This window comes from Marmota flaviventris, chromosome 10, assembly GCF_047511675.1.
Source record: "Marmota flaviventris isolate mMarFla1 chromosome 10, mMarFla1.hap1, whole genome shotgun sequence".
In the NCBI taxonomy this organism is placed as follows: Eukaryota; Metazoa; Chordata; class Mammalia; order Rodentia; family Sciuridae; genus Marmota; species Marmota flaviventris.
The window spans coordinates 7962507-7985897 of record NC_092507.1 but is presented as its reverse complement, the minus strand read 5'-3'; the positions used below and the strand labels follow the sequence as shown (position 1 = coordinate 7985897).

At 54.0% G+C, this 23391-nt stretch overlaps 1 protein-coding gene across 3 annotated transcripts in view; it reads right to left on the bottom strand.

Annotated features, from left to right (window-relative positions):
• Positions 1 to 1086: 1086 nt before the first annotated feature.
• The window catches only part of Clcn6 (chloride voltage-gated channel 6), a 31254-nt gene continuing 8949 nt past the window's right edge, over positions 1087 to 23391 (bottom strand). For 2 of the 3 annotated variants that reach the window (XM_027947638.2, XM_071617349.1), the window contains exons 5-23: positions 22327 to 22393; positions 20770 to 20876; positions 19770 to 19896; positions 18954 to 19021; positions 17810 to 17868; positions 16529 to 16661; positions 15859 to 15972; positions 15428 to 15594; positions 14724 to 14850; positions 11825 to 11951; positions 11453 to 11606; positions 11174 to 11333; positions 10980 to 11086; positions 9654 to 9840; positions 8440 to 8597; positions 8197 to 8353; positions 6001 to 6108; positions 5789 to 5914; positions 1087 to 3851 (exon numbers count right to left, since the gene is read on the bottom strand). In XM_027947638.2, coding sequence (XP_027803439.1) covers positions 3771 to 3851; positions 5789 to 5914; positions 6001 to 6108; positions 8197 to 8353; positions 8440 to 8597; positions 9654 to 9840; positions 10980 to 11086; positions 11174 to 11333; positions 11453 to 11606; positions 11825 to 11951; positions 14724 to 14850; positions 15428 to 15594; positions 15859 to 15972; positions 16529 to 16661; positions 17810 to 17868; positions 18954 to 19021; positions 19770 to 19896; positions 20770 to 20876; positions 22327 to 22393 — 2334 coding nt within the window. In that variant the 3' untranslated portion in view covers positions 1087 to 3770. Of the gene's footprint in view, positions 3852 to 5788; positions 5915 to 6000; positions 6109 to 8196; positions 8354 to 8439; positions 8598 to 9653; positions 9841 to 10979; positions 11087 to 11173; positions 11334 to 11452; positions 11607 to 11824; positions 11952 to 14723; positions 14851 to 15427; positions 15595 to 15858; positions 15973 to 16528; positions 16662 to 17809; positions 17869 to 18953; positions 19022 to 19769; positions 19897 to 20769; positions 20877 to 22326; positions 22394 to 23391 lie in introns of those variants that run through there. The other variant, XM_027947639.2, reaches the window with a different exon arrangement.

Genomic DNA, 23391 nt, shown 5'->3' with positions numbered 1-23391 from the left:
CAAAGACGTGCTCCTCACCCCGAGGCTTGTTGAGATGCCACTTCTTCCCTGACACCATGTGCCCAGTAGCCCCAAGTCTTTTTACAGAAAACCTTTTGTGACTATTATGCCGGGGTTTGGCGTGTGACTGTGAGTGCCAGGAGGGGGAACACTCTGCAGTCCTCGCATCTTGGACGCTCGTGACTGCTGGCCACGTTGTCTTGGTCTGGTACAAACTGGGAAGAGGAAACCAAGTAAATGTGCCCCTGCCAGAGGGAAGGGGAGGCCCAGAGTGAACGGTGGTAAGAGGCGGGGGTGAGGGAAGAGCTCGAATCATGTCCCAGATGCTCCTTATTTGGCCTTCAACTACAGGAGGGCAGAGAACCAAGCAGCACAGAGTGACTCAGGAGGACAAGCATAGAGCGGCACAGTATCGCTCCACGCCTGGCTCTGAGGCCGGGCACCAGGAGTCGGGTTGCTAGGAGGGAAAGGGAGGCAGTCGGGCACCCTCCAGAGGTGTCGCCTGGCGAGGGAGCGCTGGCTGACTGGAACTGACCCAAAATGGCAAACACACAAGCAGAAAGTCCCTGAACTTGGAGAAGGCAGGGGTGAGGGGTGGGTGCAGGCGCCAGACTGGGCTGTCACTGGTGGCAGGGCGGCTTGGGGCAGGACGTGGAGACAGTTCTTGCAAAACAAAAAGCAATTGAACCAAGAGTAGTGACAGATGGCAGTGCCAGATGCCACCCGGGGTGGTGACATCCACAGATGCTGAGCTGGCTTGGTTCTTCTGGGCAGAGTTCTGAGGAGTCCTTCTGTGGCAAGTCCCTAAACACAACACTGGCAGGAAAAGATGAGCACCTGGGGTGGACTGGTGTTCCTGTGAGAGAAGGACCAGAGGTGACCTGGTGACGTATGCAGGACCTAGGTGCTTACAGAGGCAGTGGGTGGCCTGATCCAGCTGAGCCCACCGTGGGGGTGAAGAGGCGGCCGGGCAGCCACAGGAGCTGAGGCCGAGACACCTCCCAGCACCCGAACACTGGCCTTTCAGAAAGAGAGGGAACAAGCTAAAAGCCAGCACCCTCGAAAGAAAGAGAGCGGGAGTCAGGCTACCGGAGACAGGCAGACGTTTTACTCTGACATGTTACAGTTACCATGAGAACTTCCAAGTTCCAAAAATTCAAATAAAAATAGAATTTTACAAATTAAAAAAAGTACGATTTATATACACAGTGGAATTAGCTCACGTTACCTTGTAAACAAACAGTGCAAACAGAAAGGAGGCGGCTGCGGAGGAGGGACGCCCACGGTCAGCAGGGCTGAGGGCGGCACTGCATGTCAATACGGAGGGCCAAGTGGCCTTTCCTGAAGCCTCCTTGTTACCAGGGGCCCAGTCAGCACACAATCCTGCATCAGAACTGTCACGTGGTTGTCTGGGCAAGCAAGATTCCATTCCCATCAGGGCAAACAAGGTCGTGCGTGAGCAGAGATCCCCCAAAGGGCAAAATTCCGCCAGGACTGGAGACCTGTCACCCCACTGCCTCAGCTAGGGAGCCCCAAACACCAGGCCAGAGGTGGAGCAAAGAAGAGCCCCTCTGGTGACCTGATTCCCCCCTGCAGATGCCTTATCCAGGTGCCAGCTCTGGGCGAGGCGGCTGCAGGGCTGTTAACAAGTGAGACTCTGTGGGCGCTGGTTTCTACTGCACAGAAATCCAAGGAGCAAGGCTTACGATTTCTGGTCACAAGTGGAGAAGTTGTCATCTTTGGGCTTTTCTGAGAGGGGCAGGTGCAGACAGGAGGAGTCCAGGAATCCACACACCTTTAGGGGGCCTGGGCTGGGGGCCTCCTCGGTGGCCAGTGACTGGCTCAGGGCGAGGGAGGCGTCTGCACTCTACTATCTATTTCTGGGTTAAACTTATCAACAGAACAACTCGATGTGCTCAAGGGATGAAGTCCAACAGTGGCATCCAGACAGCCTCAGTGAGGCAGATGGCTGGCGGCTCAGCCCTTGAGGCCTAGGGTCCCCACACTGGGCAGGGCAAGGGGGTGAGGGTCCTCTGACAGGCGGTGACTTGGTTCTCCTGCCTTGGGCAACTGGCTTAATAAAACCAGTTCTCAGTAAAAGGAAAAAACAGGGTCAAGCTCTGAGCAGCACAGTACAAAGCTGCAACCGGATGAACGCACCCCCTGAAAAGCGCTCTGAGCTCCTGAACTAGTCACTGGGAGCGTCACCCCAATGCACAAGCCTGCGTCCAGAGATGCTGCAAACAGAGAAGTCAACATCATTTTGGTCAAAAGGATAAACAAATGGGCGACTGGAGGGCCACAGGCCTTGGTCAGTTGGAAAAGGCCCTGAAGCCCAGCTGCACACATAGAATGATTCTCTAGAATGGACGGGGCATGAGGCCGGCCAAGCCGGGAGTGACACCATGCCCAGGCTGCAAGAAGCCAGGCCCAGGGCACCGAAGCCATGGGGCAATTTCATGGTTTAAAAAACACTAAATGCAAATGAACGCCATCTCGAGTCCCAAACAACAGCTGCTAGAGGGACACCTGATGGGACCAAGATGCCAAAAGACATGTAGAAGTTGGAGAAAGATGGGTGCCAACGTCCCACCCAGATCTTCACTCTGGGTCCTGGAAGAGCAGGCAGGGTGCTTCCTCTGGTCACCACTAAAGCCTTCAGGCACCTGCAGGTGGGAAGCACCTCCCCCGCCCCACCCCTGCAGCACAGCAGACCCTGCTGAGCCCCTGTCCCTGAGCCCCTCAGGAGGATGGCGAGGTTGGCAGCAGGAGAGTGAGATGACCGTGAAGGGGAGACACCTCCTCCTGCAAGCAGCCCCTGCTTCCCCCTACAGGAGCCTCTGAGGGACTGCCCACTCAGGTGGACTTCTTGCCAGCTCCAGGAATAACCTACTCCCCGGGGCTCCAGGAAGAGGGTTAGTCTGGGGGGCTCTGGTTTTGATTAACTTTGAGGGTGAGTCAAGACTGAGATGGGGCCCTCTCATCAGGGAGATGGAGAAAAAAACTTAGAAAATCTAATAAATGGTGGAGATGAAAGGATAGGAGACTGTTAGGGGACAAATGTGGCCTGGAAGACCTGGAGCAATCTGCAAATGGAGAGACAGGGTGGGGTCAATCTGACCCTGTGACTGGACTCTTCATCTCCAGCTGCAGTGTTCCCAGAGGGCAGGTTCTAAGGAGAGAGCAGAGCACCTGCGCATTCCCGAGGAGCACACAGGTTCCCTTAGATGAACCAGAAGACATCAAGTGAACAGTCCCAAGGGAGGAGGATCGAGTGAAGAGTCCCAACAAAGTGGCCCCTGAACACGGGGAATCTTCCGGGTGCCCGATTCCTAAACTTAGTAATGAACCTGATTTTGCAAATGGCATCCCCCGGGTGCGCCTCGACCCACGCTCTTCCCAGAGGACTAAGGCAGCAGCTGGGCTGTCCAGGAAAGCAATGTGGGGCAAGAAACTGCTCCACGCGTCCCCTGGGGATCCAACCTGACTTCCCCCTGCAGTCCTGGATCTCTTGGGGCCGAGGCAGGCCTGTGCCAACATGGGCAGGAACACAGGGAGCAGGAAAAAGGAAGGTACTTGCTGAGGAAGTCGGGAAAGTCCACACTCTGATGGTTCAATGTCATCCCCAGGACCTCTGACCAGCAAAGCGTTCCACGAGACCCGGTTCTGAGCAGGTGGGTGGCCGGGAACCCCGTGCCCTAGAACAGCCCCAGCCGGCTGCAGCAGCCAGAGTGTGAGCGGGGGGCTGGCGGTGGCAGCAAGGCAGGCTGTCAGAGGGTCTGGTAGTGCTGCCGCAGGCGGGCCTGCAGGAACTCGGACGTCAGGTTGTGCCGCGTGATGATGCCAACGATCTAGGACAAAGGGAAAAGACCCAGGTCACCTGCAGAAGAAAACCCAGGGCAAGGACAGCTGGCCCAGTGTGTCTGTCACCAGATGTGGAAGGAGACAGAATCGGGGCCTGATCAGTGCAGGGCCAGGCATGAGAGGAACGGAACAGCCATTTCACAGGCTTCCTACGTAAGAGAACTACAGCAGGTAACTAGGGCTCACAGGCTCAGGGGGCAAGAGTAGCTCTTTTTAAAAAGGGTCTCAGTTGGGCAGCCGACACCTGAATCGGCCTGTCTTCATTTCCTGTATTTGTTTCTTTTGGGGTTGGGGTTTAAACCCAGGGCCTCTGCCATGTTTACAATCGAGTGACAGCCCCAGCCCTGGCATGTCCTAAACAGGGCCTGTGCTGTAGCACTGTCCCTTCCCGCCATGCCTGCCTGCCTGCTTCACTGGTGTGTGCAAGAGCCAGAGGCTCCTGAGCCCAAGGCCCCTGCTACATCCACCTGTAACCACCACCTTGCAGAGCCACCGACAAGAGCCATTTGTTCACAATTCCTTAGAGTGGTTCCCGATGTCACTGATGGTGGGTGCCCCAAAGTCACACTGCAAACTGTGTTTGAACTGGTTAATGGAGTTAGCAGTTACCTTTCAAGAAACACAGTTCATCCTCTGTAAATAAACTCACATAAGAATGTGCCTCCGGACTGCTCAGAGGATGCTTCCTCTAGCATCATTCTCCAGAGGGCAGCTGGCCACATGTACTGAAAGCCTCCAAAAGGGAGGTCTGCTGTAGGGTGCCTTAACTGAATATCCAGCAGAGAGGACGTGGAATGGGACAGCCATGCTACAGTGCCATCAAGACACCATGGAAGCTGTACTCGCAGTGACCCAGGAGGCTGAAGTGGGAGAATCACAAGTTCAAGGCCAGCCTGGACAATTTAGTGAGACCCTGTCTCAAGCAAAATAAAGAAGGCTGGGGATGTGGCCCAGTGATAGAGTGCTTGCCTAGCATGTGTGGGGCCCTGGGTTTGATCCTCAGTTCTGCCAAACAAAGTAACACCATACACAGGTGGATACTAGGTGAAAAAATCAGGCTACTGTACAGAATGAACAGCAATTCTCTTTCACCAAAACTTAACATATGGTCAATCTCTGGTCTTGCAAAAAGACTGAAGGGCGGGATGTTGCCATGGTGATGCTGCAGCAGGGATGAGGGCTTGGTTTTGTTTGATCACCTGTTTTTCTTATTCTTCTAAAAGGAAATAACAATAATTGTGTAACAATAATAATAAACTTGTAGCAATAATTACTAGGTGTGGTAGCTTTAAAACTCTCCAAGTATTCTGCTTGAAAGTCTCTCATTTAATGCTACACAGTGCCATCCCGGGTGGGGACTTGAGGAGCACAAATGGGGTCAGGATTGAAGAGAAACTGGAATGAAGAAGCACCCCCTCCCAAGGGTCTGGCCAGCAGACAGGCTACAGCATGTTGGCGCCACCTGGTGGCCATGCGGGGCCGAGGCTCATCTGCACTAGAGGGAGGGGAAAGGGTTCCCAGGCCACAGCCTTCCGCCAGTCCTCCCCTCTGCCAGCCTTTCCCTCCACTGGAGGCTGAGGCAGGAGGCTGTGGCAAGTTCAAGGCCAGCCTGGACAACCTAGGGAGCCCATGTCTCAAAAATAAAATAAAGAGGGCTGGAAATGTGGCTGAACAGTAAGTAGAGCATTTGCCTAGCACATGTGAGGCTCTAGGTTCAATCCTCAGTTAAAACAAACAAAAAAAAAGTACCACACACAGGGGAACGTTTATCTTCCAATGGATTGAACAAAAACCTATGGCTTTCCTTTTGGGTTCTTTGGGGTCCCCGGGAGAGCTGCTGAGGTTTGAGAAACCTCCCTGTGATCAGCCACCAGCCTGCAGGGCCACAGAGGCAGGGCCCCCGGGTCCCCTCACCAGGACTCACCTCTCCCACGGCATTCACCACTGGTAAGTGGCGCAGCCCCATTGTCCTGAACAGGTTGAAGACTTGGGAGACGTGGGTGTTGGGGGACACGGTGAAGGGCGAAGGGTTCATGTATGGAGTGACATCCTGCAGAAGAGAACGCAAAAGTTCACCCACAGCCTGGACAAAGAGTCACCCTACACAGGGCAGGCCCAGAGGGATAGTCCCCTCACCACGATCATCCGGGGGTTCAGCAGTGTCAGGTCCAGGTCATGGATGTCAGGGTACCGCGGGTAGTCCTCGGCCATCTCGGCGTAGGAGAGGCGCGGCTGGCTGGCACTCTGCAATTCCAACCAGGACAGTATCCTTGCACCAGGGTTGGCAGGTCACATTACAGCCTCTCCCCCTTCACATCCACATCGACAGCCAGGTCCCCTGCCCAGGGGAGGGGTGCAGAGCCCAGGCAGCAGCGGGCACTCTGGAGGGACACAGTCTGACCCAGAGTCAGTTCTCGCTGGCCCTGACTGAGTCACCCTGGGCAAGGCCCCTAACCTCTCTGGATATCCTTTTCTTTAGCTACAAGATACAAATGGGTTATTTTGAAGTTTAATTGAAAAAGGTGCTAATAAGTAGCAGTTGTGGATTAAACTATGGCCCCTCAAAAGATGTGGCCAAGTTCTAAGCCCTAGGTCTATGAAGTAACCTTACTGGAAACAGGGTCTCTGCAGATGTAATCAAGTTAAGGTGAGGTCATTTTGGCCAGGCATGGTAGTGCACACCTGCAATCCCAGCGACTCAGAAGGCTAAGGCAGGAGATTCTAAGTTCAAATCCAGCCTCCGCAATTTAGCGAGACCCTGTCTCAAAATAAACAATAAAAAGACCTGGGGACATGGCTCAGTGGTTAAGCACCCCTGGTTCAATCACTGGTACAAAAAAAAAAAAGACGTCATTCTGTCATTTTGGATTAGGGTGAGCCCTAAATCCAAAAGTTGTCCTCACAAACTGGGGAGAGGACAGACAAAGGATGCCATGTGACTATAGAGGTAGGACCAGAGCAGTATGTCCACAGCCAAGCCACACCAAGGATGGCTGGCAGCCATCAGGAGCTGGGAAGGGCAAGGACAGGTCCTCTCCTGGCCTTCAGAGACAGCACGGGCTGACTAGACCTGGATTTTGTACTTCTGGCCTCGTCCTCTGAAAGAATAAACCTGCTGTTTTCAGGAACTGGGTTTATGGCAGTTTGACACAACAGCCACAAGATAGTGACACAGGCCATCTGTTCCCTCCGGGCCTTCCCTTAATTCTCAGTCACTGCACAGGGGCCACAAGCCTTGGTCACTGCTCTCAACAGCTGTGATCCTGCTCCCCTGAACCCTCTCTGAGCAACTGCATCTTGCACAGCTGTCCCCACAGAGCGGTCGGCTGCCCTCTGGGCACCACTGATCCCCTCTGGGCACCTCTGATCCTGCACTTTCTCTAGCTGGGCCAGACCAGGCCCCGCGGGACGCAGTGTGTGCCGCCCCTGCCATCTTCCTTGCCAGGCTGGTCCTCGACTCCACCAGGGCCCTTGCTGCTCTGCCCCACAGGAAAGAGAGCCACAGTCTGGCCCCTCGTGGCCAAAGCCCACCCAGGAGAGTCACCCTGGAAACCAGGTCTCTCGGCGACTTTCTCGGTCTTTTCCACAAAGAAAGTGTGCGATGGGGTGGCCTCAGGTGGCACAGGGGCCACATCAAACAATACAGCTCCTCCCCAAAAATGAAAAGAAAACAGCAGACGAGCAGTGAGAATGGTGTTTCTTCTGATGATACGCGTAAGAGAGTTCCCTCCTGGCTGGGCGTGTGGCGCACACCTGCAATCCCAGCAACTCAGGAGCCTGAGGCAGGAGGATCACAATTTCGAGGCCAGCCTTAGCAACTTCGTGAGGCCCTCAGAAACTAAAGGAAACCCCATCTCAAAATAAAAAATAAAAAGGGCTGGGGATGTGGCCCAGTGGTAGAGCACCCTGGGTTCAGCATTAGCAGCCTCCGCGCTGAGAGGAAGGCGCTGGATGAGCATTTGGCCGGAGGGCAGCGGAGGGCGGCGGAGGGCAGCGGAGGGCAGCGGAGGGCAGCGGAGGGCAGCGGAGGGCAGCGGAGGGCAGCGGAGGGCGGAGGGCAGCGGAGGGCGGAGGGCAGCGGAGGGCGGAGGGCAGCGGAGGGCGGAGGGCAGCGGAGGGCGGAGGGCAGCGGAGGGCGGAGGGCAGCGGAGGGCGGAGGGCAGCGGAGGGCGGAGGGCAGCGGAGGGCGGGTGTCCTGACCCAGGAGGCAGGTGCGGGGGCCTGGGCTCAGCTGCTCAGGGGTGTGAAGGCGGGACTCAGCCTTGCTCTCCCCAGCTCAGGCCCGTGCTCCTCCCCGCCTGCCTCCAAATCCCGGGCTAAGCCGACACCTACCGACTGACTCTCAGAGTAACACACTCCTCGGACGAGCAAGGTGACGAGCTGGGAGCGCAGGATGAGGCCGTGGAAGGTGAGTGGGCGGAAGCGCTCCTCCATGGTCCAGTCTTCGCTCGGGGACTGGTCAGGGTATAGGTTGGGGTAGGGGGTGTATCTGTTACACAAAAACCAGACGCTGCCTAGCACACCCTCAGCAAGGCCGCTCCTCCCGAGCACCGCGGCGGGCACGGCGGGCCTCACCTCCGCTCCAGCATCTGCTGCAGGAGGTCCTCCTTCTCGCTGGGCTCCTCGGAGGCCACGTGCTCGTCACACATGTTGCGCAGCTCACTGGACGGGTAGGACTTCATGGACTGGCTGCGCTTGCGCTGCTCACCGGCCCGGGTGAGGATGCTGGATTTCTGTGGATGGAGAGCAGGGACAATGACAGGCTCACACAGGGAGGCCACCCCTGCACTCAGAGGCCAAGCACCCGGGAACAATGAGGGTCAAGACACATCCTGACGCGGGACCGCAGGGGCCCCGATGGACCACAGGGGACTCGCTGACTTGTGGGCTTGATTCTCGGGCCAGAGTCCCAGGACTGGGCTGTGGACCCCGCAGCTGTCCAGGAGGCTTTTGGTTTTCCTTTGTGGTGCTGGGCACCGCACCTGGGCACTGGGCTAGGCGTGCTGGCGAGTGCTCTACCACTGAGCCACACCCCAGTCCCTGACCCGTGATTTCTGCTGCCCCGACATCCCTACCCTTTGAGTCAGGAAGAACACCTCAGTTTTCCAGAGGGGACCAACCCCCTCCCACGTCCTGTCTTGGTGGGACTGTTAATATCTGTGCTACCCTCCTGAAACCACCAAAGCCAAGGAGGGGCACACAGACCAAGTGAGGCAGTGGGACTTGCCCTCTTCTTGGAGTCTGGGTCAGGAAGAACCCACAGGGAGAGCAGCAGCACCCATTCCTCCTGGGGCATCGTGAGGCTCTGTGCTTCTGTCCCCAGAGCACACGGCTGTTCAGCCCTCCTGTTAGTCCTGATGCTTCCATGAGATTCCCTTCTCTGCTTTAGGTAGGTCAGAGTCCCTTCTGGCTGGGCATGGTGGCACAAGCCTGTAATCTCAGTGATTCAAGAGGCTGAGGCACGTGGACCACAAGTTCAAGGCCAGTCTCAGCAACCTAGCAAGACCCTAAGTAACTCAGTGAGACCCTGTCTCAATGTAAAAAATAAAAAAGGGCTGGGGATGTGGCTCCGTGATAAAGTGCCCCTGAGCTTAATCCCCAGCACCAAAAAAAAAGAAGGAAGAATGGATACACACCTGTGGTCTGGTGGGTGCACCTGTGCGGCCCAGCCTCCTCTCTGCCACAGAGTGAAGACCGTCAGGTTGTCCCTCAAGTCCATCCCAGCTAGGAGGTGGCAGCACCACAGTGTGGACACCAAGGACCCTTCTCCTCTTGGCCCTTTCCCTTACCTTGAACTTGATGTTGTTGCTGATGAGCTGGTTGCCCTTCATGAACTCCTTCTCGTTGCCCCTGTTCTCTGTGACCACAGGGAAGGCGTGGTGGACTGTGGTACGCAGGATGCTAACCAGAGACTGGATGCGGGTGTGCGGGTAGACGTAGGTCAGGTTGGGCTCCATGATGTCACTGGCTCGCAACCTGGGGGGGAGGAGCAGTCCAGCCTGATGAGAGCCCATGGGCCCCTGGAGCACGCAGTGACGGCTGCACTGTTCTCCATGGCTGCCTGCGTCACTCGGAGCCCCTCTCCTGAGCCATCCCCAACAGCTCCTTGAACCCAAACCATTCTGCCCGTTACACACGCTGTTCCCCACGTGTCCCCATGCCTGGAATGAACTCTGGCTTTGTCATACGGGTGAGCCTTTGTTCAACCCTTGCTTCAACACTAATGTCCCCTTAACACAAACCTGCTAGCTCACCCAGGGACTGGCCATCCCTGTCCGGCACTCCACGGCATATTCCACATGTTGCCAGTGAGTTGCTAACTGCTAGTACTGGAACTTGAAAAGCCACCTTTGGGCCAGGCACAATGATTCATGCCTGTGATCCCAGCTACTCGGGAGGCTCAGTGGTAGAACACCCCTGGTCTCCCTAGATTCAATCCTCTGGGATGGGGTGAGGGAGGAGCTACCCTTGATAGCCTTTAGATCAGGGATGGTCTAAAGGTCAGATCAGCCCACAGCTCAAATCCAATCTTGCTCACTCATTTACATGGTATCTGCAGCTGTTTCCTGCTGTAACAGAAGAGCTGGAGGTTGTGACAGAGATGCATAAAGCTGAAAGTATCTACTACATGGCCTGTTACAGAAATGGCCTGCAGACCCCTGCATTAGCCCATCAGGTCCTTGCCTGTTATTCAGACAGGAGGCCCAAAGTATTTGTGGATCATCAGGTGGGCTTTGGGCTGACTACGCCCAAGACAATGTCTGCTGACCATACATTCTGCTGGGTGCACGCGGAGCCCTGCTGGAGCGAGCTCTACCTTAACCACACTGCACACTCCCTCCAGAGACCCCACTTCAAATGTAACCAGGTGCTGCAGGAGTCAAACGAGCAGGAACGGCCCTGCCTCCACGACTCCACTGTTCCTGGCCCCTGCCCTGTCCCCTGGGCTCTGCCGCCCCAAGCTGTTCAACATTCCCAAACATGCTGGGAGAACAAATGTGCTCATTCTTCCAACCCAAGAAACCTGTTACTATTTCCCACCCGCAGACCAGCCTTCCCTAGGCCCGGGAGGTGGAAGTTCTGCCGCGAGGCTGGGAGAGGAACCACGGCCTTACTTGTCCATCTCCATCTCTGTCTCCCACTCCAGAAGTGGCACACCTCGCAGGCCCACGTGGATGTCATAAATGCCCTTATTGAAAAAGTCTCCTGTCCATTTGGCCACCTGAAACACAAAGTAGAGACCTGAAAATGGGCCCTTCAGGGTGAACTTGGCCCTGACCTGAAAAGGGCCTGGAAGGGACGTGCTCACCATCAGAGTGATCATAATGGGAAGTCCGTAAGTGATCTCGTTGGTGGACTCTATCAGGATGACTGTGAGACTGATGGTCATCCGGACGACCCCACCCAAGAAAGCCGAGGCACCAATCAGGGCAAAGGTCCCTGAATATATGTGGCCCAATCCGATGTAGCTGGTGAAGAAGGAAACCGAGAACATGGCTTAGAGTGCCGCCAGTGTGGGAGGGCGGTGCGGGGCCAGCCTCCACACCCTGCACGAGGACCTCCGTGCACGCGCACACTCACACGGTACCTTTTCAAGACATTGGCGACTAAACGTCCAAAAGCAGCTCCACACAGCAGGGAAGGCACAAACAGGCCACTTGGCACAGAAATGCCGTAAGTCCAACACGCAAGCAGGAAGTAGAGGACGAAGAACAAGCCCAGGGTGATGGGGCTGAAAGTCCCTGTGATGCAGGAACCATCTGAGTCCTGCAGCCAGGCGCCTGCTGAGGCCCAGCGACAGCCCCGGCTCCTGCCAACCCCTCAGCCCCCACCCCATGCACCTGCCAGCGCTGGAGGCAGAACTCTTACCTGGTTGCCATTTTTTACAAAGGAAAAGCCCTGTCCTTGCTCTGAATGAAGGGCAAGGCTGCATCGCAGGGAAGGGGCAGCGGACACTCACCATCCTGGTGGAAGAGCTGGAGGATGGCAGACTCTTGGGGATTGAAGAAGAGGGTAGCCATGTCATTGTAGGTATCATTGGGACAAAAAAATGTCTTGATACTTGAATTCACATCTTCTGATGTGACCTACAAAGAAGGAACCCAAGAGTCACCACTAGGGCACCACAGGGCACCCCTAATAGGTCAGTCTGGGAACAGTTTTGCCTGCAGGTGAAATAGCAACAAAACCTGACAGACATCCAAAAGCCACTGACTGCCATGTTGAATCCTCTGGGTTCTGCAAGGGTCAGGATGAGGGCCTTCATCCAACCATACTCCAAACCAGCAACCATGGCTCACCGTGGGCTCAGCCCTGCTTCCTCCCTGGAGCTGATTTTGTAAGTGACAGTGCTAGAAGCCAGGCTGAGAGCCTCAAGGACTGTGGGAAGATGAGGCTGGTGAGAAGCAAGTGGCTGGGAGCTCACGGGTCAGGGGAGTCACCCGACCGAAAGTCCCAACTTTGGTTCTGAATGAAAAAAGCCTTTGTGATGGATTTTCTGCAAAAGAAACCCAGCTTGACACCAGGGCGGACAGCAGAAACCGTGCTCCTGGCTGCCTCTCCCCCGACCCCACCTGGAGAACAGAACCCAATGGGAAAAGGGTTGTTTCTCCGCATTCAAGCCTCTTGTGCTCACCTTCATTCTGTGTGGGAAGATGAAATTCTGGCACCACCTGATTTACTGGGGGGGGCGGGGCGCATCTGTAGAACAATGTTTCTGGTTTTTTAACTGATGACTTCAGGGGATGTGCCTCACCCCATCGCTGTCCACCTGACAGGGCCCTGTCACAAGGATTGATAAGAATACGGGTTCTCCTGGATTCAGTTCTATCAATGAGGCTACCCAGAGGCCCTTGTGCAGAAGTTAACACAATGCTAGGGACAGTCTGTACCATCCCACCAGGTGCAAGCACAGCTGGAGGCAGGCTGCAGGAGGAAGAGCACAGCGCCTACTACTGGCAGAGCCTGGCATAGGAGAAATGCCTGCAGAGCCCACCATGGCAGCAGAGCACAGTACACAGTGGACAAGCCAACAGCTTACAAGTGACACATGCAGGGCTTCCCAAGTTGTGTCTGGAGGAACATGGGTCCTGAAGGCTTTCCGGAGAAAGTTCTGTGATCAACTGCACTGAGAAGCACCACAGCACTTCTTAGAAACCAGCGTGTCTGCTAAGCAAGGTAGACTCCAAACCAGACGGCTCTGAGTAACTCTGCCACTCCAGTGACCTTAGGAAGGTATTTCATTTTGTGAAACTTCACCTTCCTCATCCATAGCAAGGGAATATTAACTACTCTCATGTTACGTGTTACTAGCCAAAGTCAAAACCTCATATGGCCTCAGTTTTCCAGTCCGTGAAATGGGGAGGATATTATCAGCATGGTAGTGGTGAGGATGTGATCAGGCTTGGAAAATGGTGTGGAACATCTGGCACACAGTTACAGTGCTGAGCTTCTACAACACTTGTTAGAATGCCACAGGCCCTAAGAAGTCCTGTATGTCCTATGATGTCCCATCATCTTACACATATGACCTATGAAAACCTGTAGATTTTAATAGGACACCTATACAATTGCTCGATTTAAGTTTTTATAGGTGCCCTATATATAGGATGATGGGACATAATGGCTTAAAGAAACTTATTTAACTCTGGTTAGCCCATTTGATTACTATGCTCTCTTATTTTTGAATCATATATCAATGTTACAGAACCACATTTTGGAAACCACTGTCGGGAAATGAGGCAGCCCTGGGGTTAACTAGTGACAGGAGCCAGCCAGTGTCTCTCTCCATAAGGTCCAGCGTTTTACACTCTGCAGGTCACATGCAGTCTCTGTAGCACCTTCTTCTTTTCTTACCCTTAACCTGGGGCTGCACAGACAAGCAGTTCCAAGGGTCAGTTGTGGCCCAGGGGCCTTGGTTGTTGGCCTTCATGACTGTTCCAGGGGAAACTCCCAGGTACCCCCATCTGAAACCAGGGACCTGAGGGGCTCTGAGAGATCTGAGTGGCTGCTCGGGAGCAGCGAGAAGGTGGAGTGAAGAGCAGGCTCACCAGGGTCCAGCACAGAGGCCAGACACGTGGCTGCTCCCAGACCCACTAGAGTGGACCAAAAGCAGGGGAAGAGTAAAGTCCCGGCCCAACTCCTCAGGGAAGGGTTCTGGAAAACACCATCCCTCAAGGAGGGAAAAGAGAAACGCAGGAAGGGACATGCCAGTGAGTGAACCCAACCCTGCAGGACCCGAGGAGCTAGAAGAGCTGGGATCGCACAAGCCTCCAGAGGCTTGAGAGGCTCCAGAGGCTGAGGCAGGAGGATTGCAAGTTCAAAGCCAGCCTCTGCAAAAGTGAAGTGCTAAGCAACTCAGTGAGACCCTGTCTCTACGTAAAACACAAAATAGGGCTGGGGATGGAGCTCAGTGATTGAGTGCCCCTGAGTTCAATCCCTAATACCACCCCCTCAAAAAGAGAGTTAGGATCAGGGTTCACTCTGACAGACACCCCTCTGTCCCTATGCCAGAAGGACTCACAACCATGAGGGTGAGGCAGTGGGGAGGAGGCCCTGGACGGGGTCCCTGCAGGCAAGGAGAGGAGCAGTGTGGGGGGGGGCTCTGGAGGCTGCACAGCCAGCCTCCTGCCCTTGTGTCCTAGAGAGCAGCTCCCTCTGTGGCCCCCAGGGTCACTGGCGCAGGTGAGGACAGAGGCGTCTGGTGCACAACCTCTCTCAGGTAAGACGACATTCCCATGTCTCCCAGAGACCTGCCACAGGTGTCGAGCGGCCAGCCTCCACACCATGAGCTCTAAACAGGCATGTTTCTCGGTTCTCCTTTGTGTACACAGGACAAAGGCAGCGGGAGCACTGGTTACCTGGAGCTGGAATGAGCCGTTACCCACTTGACTCGAAGAAGACATCTGTCGGCATTCTCCTAACACCATCGAGGCCACAAACACCACCACGGTGGTTACCAGGGACACCAAGAGGCTCTCCAAGACCCTAGGAGGCAGAGCACTGCTGTCACAATACAGTAAACAGCCTGGCCTGCAGAGGCCACCCTACGCCCACCCACCCTCCCCGCTGTCCCCAGAGGAAATGCACAGCAGCCCCTGGTCCATCCACACATGCGTGCGAGTGCACACACACGCGCATGCCAAGTTTATTCCAGACACGCGAGCAAATTGTACATAAAAAGTGGGTGTTCGAGACAGTGGGCTGTCCACCATCCCCTCTCTTTGAAGAACTAAACAGTTTTCCATGCTAAGTCCTGGGGCAAGAGCATCTCGTGACAACCAGCCCCTCAGCAGGGCCACACTGACCCTGTTGATTTGTGTCCTGTGTGCTAGTGATGGGTCAAGAGAGGGTGGAGTCAGTGAGCACCCTGGAAATAACTAAGCCCAGACACAGCCGTTTGGCCTGAGGAGAGGGCAGGTTCACGACCTTGTTCACATTCTCGGTCTTAGATGAAGAACCAAAGCTGGTGCGGGAGCAGGGTGTGGGCATGTGACGTTCCCCTAGGATAGTGCCCGGCCCACAAGAGCTCAGGGAGCCGTGACGGGGAGGCAACTGCAGATACCTGACCAGCTTGGGTTTCGGGTGCACGTTTCGCATGCGGTACTTGGCAAGCCTCTTGTTCAGGCAGTTGAACGTGGCCCCCAGGAGGCCCCCGATGACCCCCATCACGACGAAGAAACCCAGGTCCATAGCTGTCCAGAGATGACATTTTTTATCAGAGTCAGAGCACTGAGAGAAGGGGAGAGGGAGGGAGAGAGAAACCAGAGCAGCCATGAGAACAGGAGGGGAGAGGAGGAGAAGACAGAGCAGAGCCGGCCGCCGGCCTCCTAACAGAGCAGAGCCAGCTGGAAGCCTGTGCGCGGCGGGCACAAGTGTGCCCAGAGGCTCAGGGGCGAGGTGGCCCCACTAAAGCCGTACTTCTCTCTGGTCCTTTACTTAAGAGCATGTTTCATGGGTCCAGTAAGAAACCCTGGGAGCAAGGACAAGACCTACCTTAAACTCGCCAAAGTTCAGCAATCCAGGGAGCTGGAAGGAACCCCAACTTCCAAACTGAATCCCAGAACGAAAGAAGTTCAGGGTGAAGGTGGCAGACATGGAACAGAAGAGCTAGGGAACAGGGACAAAAACCAGGAACTCAATGGCGCCAGGTCTTGCTTTCTCCCCGATGGTTCCTCCTGAAACCCAGGGCGCTAACAGGGACCTCAAAACCTGGGCTGCACCCAGGGAGCTGCAAACCACTGTCCACCTCAAGGTGGAACAATCAAAATCGGGTTCTAAGACCTTGTCACTCGGCCAGCCTATTGTGGGAGACCATGTGTTTAGAGCCTCCTGGGAGCAGGTCCTGGGCCAATAGGGAAGGTAGACGCGGGGGACGAACACTCCACCTGCAGTAGGAGATGGGCTCAAGTGACGCCCGAGACCTCCCGCTTCATGTAACCGCCATTTCCCCTGCAGGGTCAGAGGGCTCGTGAGGAGGGTTAGCAGCATCTGACGTGGGCTGTTCGGGGGTGGGAAATACTGACAAGGGAGGTGCAAGAGCCCAGTTTGGAGGTCATGACTGCTGCAACAGAGGACGCTCAGCCCATCCAAAGCACGGTACTGAGGCCCAGCGTGATGGGGCGTGCTTGGGCCTGGGTGGGGATTTTAGGGACAGCCTCCTCACCACTTTCCATGTGAGCCCCTGGTTCCAGAAGGACGAGCCCTCCTCCAGGCTGAACAAGGTGCCCCCAATCGGGGCCCCGAAAGCTGCAGCGACCCCAGCAGCCGCCCCTGCTGACACAAAGTCTCGCTTGTCTCTGAGGAGAGGAGAGGAGAGAGAGATGTTTTATTCAAGAAAGAGCCCACAGGCCCAAAGCACTCTTCCTGCCCATCTGTGAACGCTTCCTCTCGTTTCCCTCATGTCCACCTTCCTTGGCCACCACCAGCCAGGACTACGGGAAGGGCAGGTCTCTGGCTGCAGTTCACCTGTGAGACAAGCACTCCCTGCGTCGGACTTCCCTCAGGGCAGCGCCCCTCCACCTGGGAACAGGAGCTGCCGACATCTGTGTGTTCCACAAACTCGAGTCGCAGCCCAGTTTAGGGAGCAAAGGCTGCCAGCGCTGAGCCACCTTCCCCCCAGAGCTTCATTCCAGAAGACCACAGCACCACAGAACAGCCCAGCCTCATGGGCCACGTGTGGGGGAGCAGGTGGACGACGACTGGATGTACCACGAGGAGAAGGTGGTCCGTGTGCGGAGCGGGGGCTTCTGATTCCAAGGCCCTCCGAGGTGTGCAGGTGGGTGGCACGATCCACAGCAGGACAGTCTCCCCAGAAGGACAGCTTATAACTCAGGAAGGCGGCAGAAGCTTAACTTCACCTCTTCTTTCCTGTGTTGTCTATGCGGGCCTTGAAATCCTGGGCTCAAGCAATCCTCCTGCCTCAGCCCCCTGACAAGCTGGGACTACAGGCATGTGCCATCATGCCTGGTCAGTAAGTCACTGGGAATACGTGACATCTTGAATACATGCCCGCCTGTGCCCTTCCTTGGTTGGGTTTTCAATCATGAACCATCTTCATTGGCTGAGATGCCTCTAGGCCGGGTGGGATGGCAGACCAAACCCACGATGCTAATTCAGTCCTTTTGTTTCTTATTTTCAGAAAAAAATGCAAAGCCCCCTGGTCTATTCTGACAGTTGGGTTTCACGTGCAGCCTGCCTGGCACAAGTAACCGAGCCAGGCTACAGCAGGCGTTGGGTCTGACGGGCAGGTCATTAACATGAACTCCCACGTAGGCCTCCATGTGCCAAGCCCAAGTTCTAGCCCCTGACCCCAACAATTTTGTTTTTTCATAAACAGGACTCCTGGGGCTGGGGCTGGAGCTCACCTAGCATGCACAGTGCCCTGGCTCAACCCCAGGTTGGCGAACAACAAAACAAAACAAATGAATTCCTGCCATCTCCATACCTGTCGCTTCGGAAATAGGGGAAGTTAAACTGGATCTTCCGTAAGGAGATGCTCTGAAACTAAAACAAGAGAAGGTGAGTCAGAGAGAGACCCACGGGCACCGACGCTGCAGGGATCCAGGAGGCCCTTGGCCTGAGCACACCTGGGCAGGTGTGTTGCAAGAAGGAAGTGTCCAAAGAAGGAAGTTACCTCACTTGGGAGCAGCTTAGTTTTCCTGCCTCAAAGTTTCTAGGCCCTTCAGAAAGCCCCCTGTGCAGAGTCAGAAAGTCAGAAACTGAGCAAAAAGACTGGGAGGAACCGAAAGTGCCCCGAGCCTGCGCAGGACGCCAGCAAGGGAAGGCCAAGGGCCCATCCCTAGTCGCTCCACAATCCTCACACCAGCGCCCGCGCCCCCTGGCCTCCTCCTCAGCTCATTTCTGGGGACCTGGCTCTTGAGGCAGGAGCGAGAGAGATGAAAAGATGAGCCTGAGGGAGAATCTTCCTTCTTTTGCCTCAAAGAGTCACCCACAGCGCCCTGAGCTCTCAGAGCAGGGAGGGCGAGGTCCCGGAGGTGCAGCCCCCAGGAATCGAGACTTCTCAGCTGCAGCCCAGGAATGTGGAGCGGCCCTTGAGAATGGCAAGTCTGAGTCCTGAGCTGGCCCCTCGGCCTAAGCCCGGGTTTCCTCTGAGGGCAGGAGTAACAAGGAAACACGCAGTGGCTGGAGGCACAGGGGGGCTGGTGCACAGGGGTCTAGCACATGCCACACGTCGCTGGCAGCCACCCCTGTGCTGCACTAGTGGACTCCTCAGAGCTGGGCCCGAGGCCACCACGGCCGACACGCCCAGCCCCTCTTGCGGGGACACAGAGGCAAGCTGCCGGGGCTGCCCTCGAGGAGGCGCTTGGCACTGGCCTGGAGGGGCCAGGTGACTTGCAGTTGCCTCTCCTAGTTTCCCTCCAGGTCCCGGCTCTCTCCTAGGAGGCGGCAGGACATCGTCAAAATTCTGAGGTCTAAGTTACATGCTCTGCTGGGAGATGGGCCACCTCGTTTTCTTAACCCCAAATGGTACCAGGTTCCAGGTCACATTAGGGTGATTCTAATGGCTTTTTCCAAAGCCAACCAGAGGCACAGCACTGAGCCTATCCAGGAAGCCCACCGACCCTTACCTGAGGGAGGCCAGCTCCCACCACGGCCCCGCTGTGGATCATAGGGCCTTCCTTCCCCACAAAGAGCCCTGGGAACAGTGACAAAGAAGATCATTAGTCAGCACAAAGGAGACCTCTGCTACATAACCCTTTCTCTCTCTGACTAGAAAGTGGAAAAGAGCATTCCCACGGGGATCATACCCAGGGCCTTGCACATACTAGGCCAGCACCACCAGAGCCACTCCCCGGGCCCAAAGTCTTGCTCTTTACATTCTAAATATGGGTTCAGCAAACCGTGGCCTGTGGGCCCAGACCTGCTCTCTGCCTCCCTGCACAATTTGAAAGCTGAGAATGGTTTTTATATTCTTTTTTTAAAAATATTTGTTGTAGTTGTGGGTGGACACAATAACTTTTATTTTTTTATGGTGCTGAGGATCGAACCCAGCGTGCCGGGCGAGCGCTCTATCACTGAGCCCCAGCCCCTTTATATTCTTAAATGGAGACATTCTCATCAGTTACACAAGTACTTACACTATATCCTCAATTTTGCCTCACAGCTCACAAAACCTATCTGTACATTTACACAAAAAGCTTACTGATTTTTATAAAAACAACTCCCCATACAACTAGATGGTCATTCTAGTTCAAAACAGAATGGTGCGTCTGTCAGATAAGGCTGAAAGGTCACAGACCAAACAGTATCCACACTTAACCATACACAGAAAGTGCAGACATCTTGATTAGGAGCAGGGCCTTCAGTCCAAACCAAATGAATTTACGAGTCTAGTCATCTTTGCCAATTACACTTGAAGAGGAAAGCAGAAATGCCCTCCTCACCTCCAGCCACACTGAACAGCACTCCAAAGACTTTACAGAGCAGGGTTCGGAGCCGGACGATTCCTGGCACCTTCACGCCATTCAAGTAGCATTTGATCTCAGGTATCCCAGAACCCGCTGCCACTGGCTGGTGGGGGACAAGAGGCACACCCATAATTTTTTTTTTTTTTAAAGAGAGAGAGAGATTTTTTTTAATATTTTTTTTTTTTAGTTTTCGGCGGGCACAACATCTTTCTTTGTATGTGGTGCTGAGGATCGAACCCAGGCCGCACGCATGCCAGGCGAGTGCGCTACTGCTTGAGCCACATCCCCAGCCCACACACCCATAAATTTAAAATCCACTGCTTCTTCAGCTAACCAGTAGCAACAGGCTTCTTAACCATCGGTGCTCACCTCGCCTAGATTCCCAACTCCGTAGGTCTTAAGGAGAACAGGAGCATTTGCTTTTTTTTTTTTTGTTACCGGGGATTAAACCCAGGGATTCTTAACCACTAAGCCACACCCCCAGCCCTTTTTATTTTTTATTTTGAGACGGGGTCTTGCTATGTTGCTCAGAGCCTTGCTAAGTTGCCGAGGCTGGCTTTGAACTTGAGATCCTCCTGCCTAAGCCTCCCCAGTCACTGGGATCACAGGCACCCAACTGAGCATCTGAGTTTCTGACAAGTTCCCTTAAGTCCCATGAGTCTGCAGCACCTGGGAGTCTTTCAACAACCAAAGCGGAGCCGACTTCCAGAGGTTCTGATCTATGCATCTTTAAAAAGCTCTCCCATTGATGCCAATGTGCCACCAAGGTTGGAACTGTCATCTTATCTAGATTTTTCCTCTTTTCTCACCAGAGACTTAAGCCCTAACTTCCTGCATAAGTGATCAAGAGGACCCTTGTGCAGGGACCTATCAGCTATGCTGTGTGATGTCCCGATGTGCTGAGAACGGAGATGAAGCAAATAGGCTCAGAACTGAAAACCTCGAGGACAAAGGGGCCATTCCCAAAGCAGCTCACCTCGATGAGGACAAGGAGGCTCGCCAAGAAGACGAAGGTCAGGTTAAAGCCCAGGAGCTCCAGGAGGGACAGGGCGAGGTAGCCCTTCTGGCTGTACTCCTCCACCGCTGCAGGGGCCGGTCAAGGAGCACGCGTTCTGGCACACACCTTCCTGTCCTCCAGGGGTGACATTTGGGAACACCGCCTGGGTCATTGTGTTAACTTCTGCATGAGGTGACATCCTGTGAACACAGTGCTGTCTTCCATGCTCACACCTGGTGACCCCCTTCCTATTGTCGCACAGCAGCAGACCACCCTGGACATGTCCAGGTGCTGGTCTAGGAGAGGAACTTCTGAGGCAGGAGACTGGGCACCTTCCTGTCTATTCCTTGGGCTCACCAGACATCCAGGTTTCCTCCTCTGAGAACTGTCGCTCCTCATTCTCCGCCCAGTTTCTACTGCACCTTGGGGTTTTTCCTAAGCGGCTGGCGGTCTGTCTAGTCTAGAGACTATCTGCCCCTTCAATGCCTAGAAAATGTCTTCCAGGCTTGGATTTTCTTACTGTATTTATAGGGTTTCATTGCTGTTTTTGGGTTTTATGTCTGTCTTTTTATCAAACCCAGGGCCTCACACGTGCTAGGTGAGTGCTCTACCGCTGAGCCACAGCCCCCGCCCAGGAATTTTACTCTGATAGGAAAAGATCAGTAAACTTGACCCTAACAGCCTGTGCCTTCTAGAGTTTTAAGAAATTATTCCCTCTTGACATCATCTTGTCTCTTACACAGTTTTGTTTTGCTTATTTACATCTTCAATCCATATGGAATTGAATTTTATTTACGGTATGAGGAGGAATCTAATTTATACTTTTCCATAGGGACAGCTAAAGTCCCAGCATCTTTTATTAAATAATCCCTCACTCTCTCACTGATTGCTAAATTAACCGTCATTCATCAGATTTCTCAATGAATGGGCCAGTTCCCGCTCCTCTATTATTTTCCCCATTGGTCTAACTGGGTATTACTGCGTCAATATGACACTGTTTCAATTACTACATCTTAAATTTTCTAAGTCTTGACATCTAGTAGGGCAAACCCACCAGTCTGTTGTTCAAAACCATCTCAATTACTTTTGGCCCTTTACTCTTCTATACAACTTTAGAAAGAGAGTTTTTGAGTTCCATGATAGATTCTATTGGAATTTTTAAAAGTATCTTTTTAGTTGTTGGTGAACACAATATTTATTCACTGATTTTTTTATGTGGTGCTGAGGATCAAACCCAGTGCCTCACACATGCTAGGCAAGCACTCTACCACTGGAATTTTGATGGAAACACTGAATTTACAGACTGGGGAGAACAGCCATATTTGTGACACTGGTGTTTAACTAACCACAAACATGTAGTATATCTACTGAAGTCTTTTTCCCCTTTGTGTCCCTTGATGACACTTAAAACCTTAGAGCCGAATGGCTGGTAAGGGCCCTTCAAATGTTGTGTTTACTGTTTGGCCCATTTCTAGGTAAGGAGGCAGCTCGGGGACCACTGAAGTCTGGAAGAATCAGGAACCACGTAAAGGATACACGTCTGAACCACTCCAAACTTGAGCTGGGTGAAGAGTCGGACAAAAAAGTCCACAAGGAGACCCACCTGCAGAGAGCAGAGACCCGGTCAGACTCTTCCTGGGGTAGCGCCTTCCCTCGCTGCATGGATGTGGCTGATCAAGTCAGCACCAGCAAGGTACAACTGAGCTTGGTCAGTCACTCTGGCTCTGAGGACAGCTCTGCCCCAGCCTGGCCCCACTGCCCCAGCAGAGAATAGAGAAGGGGTGCAGCTAAGTGGAGAGAAGCAGAGCAAAACAAAGTGGAGAAAGGACACAGAAAAAGATGGGAGAGCCAGGAAGACACCCCAAGGTTAATGAGTAGTAACACTGAGCTGCACGGGGACCCCTCAGCTCTTTCCAAAGGCAGTTTCAAAAGAGGAATGGCCAAAATGTCTGGGGCTGCTTGGCTGGGTGGGCAGGCGGCTGAGGATGCTACTTTAAAAGAAAACATTTTCGTGGGCATATGAAGTTTCTCTTTCGTTGGCCATTCTTTTGACTGAGAACTATCCTACAGCCCTGGTTACCTGAGTAGAGGGAACCACCTCGGCTCCACTATTCCACTCGCATTGCTTAAAGGAGACTCAGAAAGCCTGATGGTGTGGAGGCAGGATCAAAGGCTCCGCGCCTCCAACTCTGGCCTTCCCTAAAGTCAATGCCTGAAAGCTTCTGAATACTGGAGTAGGAAGCAGTGACAGATCAAAGGAGCAGAGCCAGAGCCACAGCTGCTGGGTGCTACTCTATAAGGTCTGCCTTCCCAGCATCTAAGAGTGTGAGGAGAAGCTGCCAGTAGTGACAACTGAAAGTTCAAAGGAGTTTGTATTAAAGGAGCAGAAAGAAGAGAAACTCTATGGCTAATGACTGCGCTTATTACTGGGAGATCTAGACCCAGAAATGCATACAGCAAAACAGATACTTGGACCTCAATAAGACCAATCAACCCGCGTTTCCCCCATGATGGTGTCCAGCAGAATGTTAGCAAAGAGGGTTCTGAATACCATTAGTCTTACCTAGATGTTCCCTGCGAATTTACTACAGTAAAAATCTG